Source organism: Colobus angolensis, unplaced genomic scaffold (genome assembly GCF_000951035.1).
Source record: "Colobus angolensis palliatus isolate OR3802 unplaced genomic scaffold, Cang.pa_1.0 Scaffold172, whole genome shotgun sequence".
Taxonomy (NCBI): domain Eukaryota; kingdom Metazoa; phylum Chordata; class Mammalia; order Primates; family Cercopithecidae; genus Colobus; species Colobus angolensis.
In genome coordinates this window covers 2,851,568-2,862,522 of record NW_012114844.1, presented here as the reverse complement: position 1 = coordinate 2,862,522, position 10,955 = coordinate 2,851,568, and the positions used below count along the sequence as shown (strand labels likewise).

Here is a 10,955-nt window from a genome sequence, read left to right as displayed (position 1 = left end):
TGAGGCAGGAGAATGGCGTAAACCCGGGAGGCGGAGCTTGCAGTGAGCTGAGATCCGGCCACTGCACTCCAGCCTGGGTGACACAGCGAGACTCTGTCTTAAAAAAAAAAAAATGTGCAGAAAAGATACCGCCTTCCTAATCATCATCCCATAATTAATTGCCTGGCTCCTGTTTTGAGCTTTACCTTTGGCTGAATTTCTAGGCAGACTCCAAAAATGAAGACAAAAATGGCATATAGAGAAAATTACATACAATTTATTTATTAAATAGGGATAAAATTTCTGTAACTCTGGAAGGTCAAGTTACATCATCAAAGTTGTTTATTTAAAAGTAAAGTATGTGTTGGCAATCGTTTTCTTAAGAGTCAGAAAAATTAAGCCAGTTTCACAATATGGAGTGTCCTTTCTGGTCAACAGTATTGCTTCAGAAGAGATAGCATTTCACAGATCTTTCCTGTAATTTCTAGAAAAGTCATCCAGCCAGATTTAGGCTCAAGCTTCTTTACAAAGCCATTTTCCTGAGAGAATAAATTTAACATTTTAAAAAATCACTGGAGATTATGCTGGAATAAAAAGCAAAAATATTTTCATTTAAATAATGCAAATAGTTAATCTTCTACCCCTTCTGTCCCTCTAAAGGAAGCATTGTGTAACAGAAACACAGTGTGACCTACATCTGTAATTTTAATTTTTGGTAGCCACATTTTAAAAAGTATAAAAATCAGAAAAATTAATTTTTAAGATATATTTAGTGATGATTTCAATATGTAATCAATGTCAAATCACTAATGAGATACTTTTTTTTAATAACAAACCTTCAAAATCTCATGAGTATTTAGTACTTACAGCGCATTTTAATTCAGACTAGCCACATTTCACTACCATAGTGGACAGCAAGCACAGCTCTAGAGGATAAAAAGTCTTTTGTTGTTCTCGTTCTTGTTTAATTGTCCATTGATTTCAATGCACTTATATTTGTAATATGAATTCTATTATACAGTAAACTGCATTGTATTGAAACTCATGAGAACTCACAGTAAATCCAAATTAAACCAATACCTTTGAAGCTATGAAAAGGTTGATGGTTTCTTTTATAACCTACTCTCTTTGTGATCAGACATAGTTTTAAAAATGTAGGATAACCCAATTAACTGGACATTTTATTTAATTTACAATCTATAATCATAAAATCCTCACTGAAAAGTACCTCTGAGATCATCTAGCCTAATGAACTCTCTTAACAAAAGAGGAAAGTGAGGCCCACAAAAAAAATAAGTTATCTAAGATTAGGCAACCCCTTGGTGCCTGGATCTGGATTAGAATGCAAACACCCTACTTCTTTCCACTCCATTCATTCCAAACAAGTGCAAAAATATTCAAAAATTGTTAAAATAATTTTTTTCAAATATTCATTTAGCAAACATTTGTCTCTGCATCTTATAGGTTCCAGAACCTAGGGTTACAAATACCTGCAAGTAGCTCAGAGCATAGTGTAACTTAATATTGAAACATAAACCAAGCATAACCCTTTGATAGTTGGGAGAGATTCGAGAGCTCTGTGGTGCCTTGGAATCATTTTATGAGCATCATTGGCAAAGCACATGAATACCACCAACCAGGGGGATTTCATTTGAAAGATTGCCTAAGAAAGCCATTTTCTGCCTACATGTTAAGTGTGCACTGTGCTCTGAGACATGCTGTCATACCTTGAGAGAGGAAGGAGACTGCCCCTCTCTGTTCTTCCTCTTTCCCTCCTGCCAGTACATACTCGTAGATTACGCTCTAAGGAGGTATCCACTTCATTATGCTCCTTCCTAAACCCCATGTTTCACAAGTATGATGAGGCCCTCTGAAATGATTTTTATTATGATGATAATCATTGTCTATTATCATTGAGCAGTTAACATGTCATATACATCAATGTCTAAAGAAAGGACAGTGTACAAAGAAAATATTGATCAATTCAGCCAGATGAAGATTAAAAAATTTTTTTAACTATGAAAAACTAAAACGAACAATACACTAGGAAAATATTTACATATACCATGAAAGTGGTCATTCAAATGTGACAGAAAATTCTCAGGCCCTTAATAGTTTAAAACGGACAAACCGTTAAAGACAGAAATATAAATCATTCACAAGTATATGGGAAAAACATTAATAGTAGTTAAAGAAATGTACATTTTAACAAAGTTTTATTGTTTTTTCGACCTACTAAATTGGCTTTATTTGATGCCTATTAAACCCTCAAAATTATTAATAGTACTACCCACACTGATAAGGTTGCTATGACATTGTTCTATTGATATAATGCTTTTGGAAAGAAAATATGTTTCCCAGTATGCTAGAATATTGTAATTATACACACATCTTATGAACTGGTTATTGCACTGTTAGAAATTTATCATGAGGCAGTCTTCTAAAATATTGGAGGGTAGGGGGCACCAGAAAAGCATAACCATGCTTCACTATTGAAGTATTATATCTAAAAGGGGAAAACTAGGCTGGGCGAAGTGGCTCAGAACTATAATCCCAGCACTTTGGGAGGCTGAGGTAGGGAGATCACTTGAGGTCAGGAGTTTGAGACCAGCCTGGCCAACGTGATGGAAGTCTGTCTCTACTAAAAATATAAAAATTAGCTGGGCATGGTGGTACATGCCTGTAATCCCAGCTACTGAGGAGGCTGAGGCAGGAGAATTGCTTGAACTTGGGAGGTGAAGGTTGCAGTGAGCCAAGATCAAGCCACTGCACTACAGCCTGGGTGATAGAGTGAAACTCTGTCTCAAAAAATTAATAAATAAATAAAAGGGGAAAAATCAAAACCAAATTGTCTAACAATTGGGAATTAATTATATGACAAATTAATGAAATATTCTGTAGACATTAGAAATTAATGCCTAATGTTAACATGGAGTGAGACAGCATTGAAAATATTTATATGTCACACCAAAAAACTCTTATGTACACCCTAATTATAACTGCATACAACGTCTGCATGTGGGTATGTTAGGGTAATGGGAGTGACTTTTCTTCTTTTCAAAAATGTTATTTTCAAATATATTTTCTTTAATGATGCTATTTGTATCTCAAGACCATTATATGAAAATAAATATACAAATAAGGATTCAATATCCTATCAGTAATGTAGTAGTAAATAAGAATTGTTCAGGCCTTATTATTTCTGGGAATAGTGATAGTTTGTTAAATTCAGCTACCTTGGTTTCAACAAAACCTAAAGCGTAAAATAATGGTAATCCAAAGAAAATCAGAACCTCATAATTTTTAAAGATACAGGCAGCCAGGCACAGTGGCTCATGCCTATAATCCTAGCACTTTGGGAGGCTGGGGTGGTAGGATTGCTTGAGCATGGTAAGTCAGGGCTGCAGTGGGCCATGATCACACCACTGCACTCCAGCCTGGGTGGCAGAGCAAGACTTTGTATGAAAAAAAAAAAAACAGGCAAATATCATGCTTTCTCACTTCTCTAAAGACTGTTCCTTTGTTCACTCAGGAAATAGTCATTGAGCATTGGCCATATGCCAGCACCAGTTAAAGTGCTGGAAACACAGTGATGAAGAAAGCATACAGGATCTCTGTCCTCACTAAGCTTATGTTCTCATGGCAGACACAGACGATAAACAGATAAGCAAATAAATATGCAATGGGATGTCCAGTCATGAAAACTATTATGAAGGCAATAAAGTAGGGTAGGGAGACAGAGAGTGACAGTGGTACTTTCTTAGATGGGGTGATCAAGGAAGACTTCTCTGAGGAGAAGAATTCCTTGGAAGGGACACCTGAGCAAAAAGAAGAGGGAAGGCAGGCAAACTTCGGGCAGAAAATTATTCCAGGCAGAGGCAACAGCAAGTGCAAAGGCCTGGAGGATGGAGTGTGCTTAGCTTATCCAAGGAGGCTGGAGCTGTGAGAACACAGAGGGATTCATAGAAAATGAGATTTGAGAGACAGGTAGAGGCCAGGTTATAAAGAGCTTTGGGTAACTTATACTCAGGATGTTGTACTTTTGTTCCCAGGGTGAAGGGGCACCTTGGAGAGTTCTGATTCGGCCAAGATCCAATCTAATTCAAGTTTGTAACATCACTGTGGGTACTATGTGGAGAACAAATTATAGCAGATAAAGGATGGAACCATGGAGTTTGGCAGGAGGCTACTGACAGAGTCAAGTGAGAGAGGAAGGTGGCCTAGATGCACAGGGGATTACAGCATTTCAAGGGGCAGCCAGGGGGATTTGCTGATGGATGGATGTGGGCTCTGAGAGACAGGAGTCCAGGCTGACTCCCAAGGTTAGAGAACTAGCACTTAAGAGAGCTTGACTGAGGGGCCCCAGAGAGGTGCTTTTCTCTAACTTCTGTGTCAGTATCATACATTTCCACCTGACCTGAGGGTCATTTATTTTTCACTAAATGATTTTAAAATCTCAAGTAAAAATTCAAAAGAAACAGAAAAATTTTGCCCCAAAACTTATTTAATAAAAGGATATATATGAATACTTGGGATTATATCACCTTGCTGCTAGATCTTTATATGTTTGGAAATGCCTTTGCCAAACTGAATGCTTAGTCAATCATCTATATGTCTCTGTGTGCCCATTTATTTGGCCTCAAATTAACCAGACTATTATTTAGGGTAAGAGGACAACAAAGAAAATAGAAACCTCTTGGCCTAACTCTATGACCCAAGCTTTAAAATGGTGGTTACTTGGAAAGCACCAACTCTGACTGTATATCCTACTTTCAGAAGGGCAAAGAATTACCTATCTAAACTTCCTGGAATTTCCCATATAACCCTCATAGTTGCATAGTATTTGACAGTTTGCAAAGCACTTTAAAAAAAATGTTTTATAATCCTTTAACTTTCCATTAAAGATAGGTATTATTGTTTTCATTAATTATATATAATAAATTATCATGTCATATATTATTATTATATACATTATATAAGGAATCTGAGTCTCAGAGTACCTCAGTAACTTACCCAAGATTATACCTCTAGTGAGGGAGAAAACCAGAGTTCAAATCTCCAGTTACAGTGTTGCTTCACTGAATCATTCCATCAGTAAATATCTGTTACCTTCTATGCAACAGGTCCTAGGCATGAGGTACACAGTGATGCATTAAGTAGACATGATTTCTCCCATGTGGAGCTGAGTGCCAAGCATTCTTTCTACTCCCCCGGCATATGCAGAGGAGAATGCTTCATTGAAGGTGGAGAAAGTAGGAAGAGCCACCTGGTTCAAAAGGAAGGGTGATCCCAAGAGAAGAGACATGAGTTTCATCTCAGGATCATTCTAATGGTTTTTAAGAACCATCCTTTCCTCGTGAATGCTGAAGGCAGCCAAATGGCACTAGCTCTCCTATCAGATCTTGTGAGAGCACATCCTTTCTCAGCACTTCAAATTAGGAGAGGGGACAGGAGGAAATCATGGTAAATGTGGAAGAGGAGAAAAAGAGAGATGAGAAGCCACAAAAAAAGAGGGCAGAAAGGCAGGCAGGCAAGAAAGACAAGCTGATAAAAAGGAGAAAGAGAATAAGGAAAGAGATTATAAGTCCTATTACTGATAGACCAGTCTTGGTTCTTCCCATTAGGGGATCTGTTTTACATGGTAACTAGTATCTAACTGTATTTGATCATATAATTTATGGAAACGAAATAATAGATTCTCTCAATGGAAGCTAGGTAATACTACTACTACTAACAACAACAACCCTAAACTTGTATTGAGTACTCATTTTCAGGAATTGTTCCAAGTGTTTTGTTTACATTAACTGATTTAATCCTTATACAAGTCCCAGGAGATAGGCTGCAATATTTTCCTGTTTTTACAGATGAGGAACCAAGGCTTAGGGAAGTTAAGAAACTTGTGTAAGTCCGAGGTCAGGAGATTGAGACCATCCTGGCTAACACAGTGAAACCCCATCTCTACTAAAAATACAAAAAAAAAAAAAAAATTAGCCGAGCATGGTGGCACGCGCCTGTAGTCCCAGCTGCCCGGGAGGCTGAGGCAGGAGAATGGCATAAACCCAGGAGGCGGAGCTTGCAGTGAGCAGAGATCGTGCCACTGCACTCCAGTCTGGGCAACAGAGGGAGACTCTATCTCAAACAAAAAAAGAAAGAAAAGAAAAGAAAAAAGAGAGAGAAAGAGACAGAGACAGGGAGGAGGAAGGAAGGAAGGGAGGGAGGAAGGAAGGAAGGAAGGAAGGAAGGAAGGAAGGAAGGAAGGAAGGAAGGAAGGAAGGAAGGAAGGAACTAACTAACTTACTTGTACAAGTCACACAGGTAGTAAGCACTTGAGCCCAGAAATGAAGCCAGGTCTGTCTGCTTCCAAGTTGGTGCTAGAAATGTCTATGCTGTACTCACATACTACATTCTTAGTGCAAAGTTTTCATAAAGTCTCTGGGCACTTTTAAAATTTAAATTATAGATTGTATGTTTTATGATCAGTGATTTCTTGAGAGTTTTTTCAGGCAAGTTAAAGCCAGTGCTCACATCTTGATAAAGCTGTGAGTGCCTCCTCTACTCTTACCTCTTCTTGTGGGCCACTGACTACTAGCATAAGGAAGTGATTGTGCCGTTTCCCCTGAAATGAATCATTCAGGAATAAATTCATTCATTTGAGCAGATTTGTCAACATCACTATGAAAAGAAGGTAACAGTTTTCCATGCCAGTTTGTACTGACCCAAAAAAGCACTGCCTTTCCTTAAGAAGGTGAATGTCTCATCTGAGCTGGAAAAGGAGCACATAGATTGCTTTGAAGTGACATCTTCAAGAGTATTTATTTCATGTCTACAACCTGAACTATTCAGGTGGTTTTTTTTAAAAAAAAAAAAAAAAAAAAAAAAAGACAGCTTGGAAACTTTAGAAAGGCTGAATGTGCGCATGTGCAGGCAATGTGTGTATTTGTATCTACACTCGGGAGAGGTTCATCCCACCACACTCATGTTTACATCTGTACCACCCTCGAAAGATGAGGGTGCTGCTAGAAATTCTCAGAGACAATTCCACACCCTTTGCTAACAATGAGTTCCAGAAGCTCACAAAATTTACTGTGGAGAAGTTAAATTTTTAAGTAACATTTATTCACTGTCTGTGTGTTCCAAGTACTAAGCTAGGCATTGGAAATACAGTCCAAACCCACAAACCTACTGCAAACTAGTAGAGTATTTCTCTGCAGGCTCATCTGTGGTCCTCTGTGCTAGAGAACGTTTGCCTTCACCTGAAATCTACACAGTGCTGCTGAAATTTCCACCAGTCCTCAAGTATAGCCTCCTCCTGCAGCCAGAAGAAAACATGATAAAACATTTCACATGCTTCGCCCAGCCTCAGTCAGGCAGAGTTAGACAGAACTAAGTTCCAGGAAGAAGGTGACTGAGAAAGGGGAGTAGCTGCAGTAAGCTGTATCACGCAGGAAGGCCTTAAACAAAACGAAAAAGGCATCAAGTAAAAGATCAATAAATTTGATCGCAACAAATTTTTAAACAGTTATAATGACCGAAGACATTGTCAGCTTTAAAGAATAATCAGCAGGCCGGGCGCGGTGGCTCACGCCTGTAATCCCAGCACTTTGGAAGGGTGAGAAGTGTGGATCATGAGGTCAGGAGATCGAGATCATCCTGGCTAACACAGTGAAACCCTGTCTCTACTACAAATACAAAAAAATTAGCCAGGCGTGGTGGCGGGCGCCTGTAGTCCCAGCTACTTGGGAGGCTGAGGCAGGAGAATGGTGTGAATCCGGGAAGAGGAGCTTGCAGTGAGCTGAGATCGCGCCACTGCACTCCAGCTGGGGGGACAGAGCAAGACTCAGTCTCAAAAAATAAAAATTAAAAAAGGGTAATCAGCAAACTAAAGTTAACTGCCACATATATAAAAATAATTTGTATCCAGAATATTCAAAGAATTCCTACAAATCAATAAGAGACCAAATAATAGGAAAATGGGAAAAGCCTGTAAACAGGCTATTCCCTGCATAAGATTTACAAATGATCAGTTAATATACGAAAAGATGCTCAAATGGAAAAAATATTTAACCTTACTGGGAATCAAGGAAACAAGAATTAAAACAAGATAAACTCTGTGGTTTTTTAGCCCAACAAATTAAGGAAATTATAACAGATTGCTACAAACTAACCTTAGTCAGCAGGGTGGGGAGAAATAGAGACTCTAACAAGCTGCTGATGGGAGTGAAGCCTGGTGGAGCCACTTTGGAAGGCAAGGACCTAGCAAATTAAAAAATGTACGCCACCATGACCCAGCATCTACGACCCAACATCTACCCTGGAAAACTACACGCACACACGAAGAAAAATGATATTCAATAAAGCATTGTGTGTGATTAACAAACTTGAAATAACCTAAACAGCTATCAGCTACAAATGGCCACTCTATAGCATTTACATACAATATACATAGCACTCTTAATAATACTATTTTAAATAACTTTGGATAAAAAAGTTTGCAGAAGTACTACCATGTACTGTTTTTACATATACCCATGTAAATATATGTATGCAAAATCTTTATGTATATATAAAATACATAAACATGCATATATATATGCTTACATAAAACATTTTACATAAAACATTTACAAAAAGTTTTTTTACAAAGAAGTATTATGTTAGCCTGGCCAACATGGTGAAACCCCATCTCTTCTAAAATTAAACACCAAAAAAATTAGCCAGGCATGGTGGCAGTCACCTGTATTCCCAGCTGCTCCAGACGCTGAGGCAGGAGACTCACCTGAACCTGGGAGACAGAGGTTGCAGTGAGCCGAGATCGTGCCATTGCACTGCAGTCTGGGTGACAGAGTGAAACTGTCTTAAAAATAAATAAATAAGAAAGAAAGAAACAAGAACTTATATTACCAAAGCCCTAAAACCTACATTCTTTTACAAGTTCATTTTTGCTACTAAAAACTAGTGCAACAGGAGTCACATACAATATGCTTTGGCTAGTACAGATAATTACTACAAGAAACAGTGTATTATGGTAACACAAACCATTTACATTAAGACATTACTTAATTCTGCTATTTACTGCCAAAATTGTCTTTTTCAAATATCATGCCAAAATTACACGAATTTATATAGTTGTAGACATGTTCCTAGCAGAAGGGTAGGGAGGCAGGGGTCTGGGTAAGGGGAAGGAGAAGGCAAGTAGCCCTTTTGGGCTACCAGGGCATCAGGACCAGGTTCCCTGAGCAATTTGGCACAGGGATTTGAATGCAGGGTAGCCTCAAAGATGGGACAGAGGAGCAGTAGCAACATTAGCGATCCAAAAGGTTCACAGGATGTGAGCAATACTGCTTTGGGTTCCTTATCTGATATTCCTAAACAACAAAGTTGCTGTTGTTTTTCATGAAAACAGACTACATAGTTTATGATAAACGTTTTAATAGTTACACTTGTGCAATTTCATTTTCTAAATGTAAAGTTAGGCTGGACGCAGTGGCTCACGTCTGTAATCTCAGCACTTTAGGAGGCCAAGGCAGACGGATCACCTAAGGTCAGGAGTTCGAGACCAGACTGGCCAACATGGTGAAACCCTATCTCTACTAAAAATACAAAAATCAGCTGGACATGGTGGCAGGCCCCCGTAATCCCAGCTACTTAGGAGGCTTAGGCAGCAGAATCACTTGAACCTGGGAGGTGGAGGTTGCAGTGAGCCGAGATCAGGCCACTGCACTCCAGTCTGAGCGACAGAGTGAGACTCCATCTGTAAATAAATAAATAAATAGTTAAAAACAAGAATAAGAGGCATTCTAAACCACTTTTGGTCATGGGTGCTATCCAATTCAAGAAATGTTTTTTGTACAATTAAATTGTTAAATTTAAAACAAACAAGTATAATAGATCATAAGATCATATCAGCTGTCTTGGGTTCCAATTCTATCAAAAATGCATATCTAAACTTATTGAAACCAAAATTTCTCCATCTGTGACGTATAATCTTACTAGCACTAAGTAACAAGGAAAACGTCAATGGCTTTTAATGTATCAGGTTATATTGTGATCTCTACATGACCATGGGGTAATGAAACTGACAAATTTTATCTGTAGGATTTTTTAAATTATAAAAGCAGTTCATGTTCATATGAGAAAACTTAGAAATCACAAAAAGTACAAGGAAGAAGTTTAAAACAAAGTGCTTCTGTAATCCTATGAAACAGAGCCATGCCAGTATTTTGGTTAATTTTAAAACTGATTTTTAAAATCAGACACTAGATCTAGACAGTATTTTCTTCTTTATTTCATCATGGGAAAGTACCAATTCAATACTGTCAGTATTCAGAATCTGTGTGAAATACCTCATCTGTAACTGGCATAAGGGTCATGTAAGAAATTTGGTCTCATCAGTTTATAGCTTCACCTCATTTTAACCTAAATCACTGACAGATTGATTTCATTTAAATTAGTATAACTGAAGTCTTACTGTACTGTGGTTCTGTTCAGAAACATAAAGATGAATATGGTACTGTCTTCCTGCTTAAATTGCTCACAATCTAGACTACACAGACCAAAGCACAAGGTGGCTGTGTTAAATATACTCTAAGAAAGGAAATATAAACAGTGATAATGTGTCCAGAGTTGGTTCCTTCCAGTGGGTTCTTGGTCTCGCTGACTTCAAGAATGAAGCTGGAGACCTTTGCAGTGAATGTTACATCTCTTAAAGATGGCACAGACCCAGAGAGTGAGCAGCAGCAAGATTTATTGTGAAGAGCGGAAGAACAAGGCTTCCAAGCAGATTGCCTCTGCTGGCTGGGGTAGCCAGCTTTTATTCCCTTATTGGTCCCTGCCCATGTCCTGCTGTTTGGTTCATTTTACAGAGCGCTGATTAGTCCAATTACAGAGTGCTGATTGGTGCATTTTACAGGTGCTGATTGGTGCATTTTTACAGAGTGCTGATTGGTGCATTTACAATCCTTTAGCTAGACACAGAG

The 10,955-nt window shown here is 38.3% G+C and overlaps 1 protein-coding gene across 1 annotated transcript in view; it reads right to left on the bottom strand.

Moving 5' to 3' along the window:
• Positions 1–234: 234 nt before the first annotated feature.
• The window catches only part of ST20 (suppressor of tumorigenicity 20), a 22,964-nt gene continuing 12,243 nt past the window's right edge, over positions 235–10,955 (bottom strand). Inside the window, 3 exon segments of the mRNA XM_011938393.1 lie at positions 235–434; positions 437–518; positions 8,756–8,833. Coding sequence (XP_011793783.1) covers positions 322–434; positions 437–518; positions 8,756–8,833 — 273 coding nt within the window. The 3' untranslated portion in view covers positions 235–321.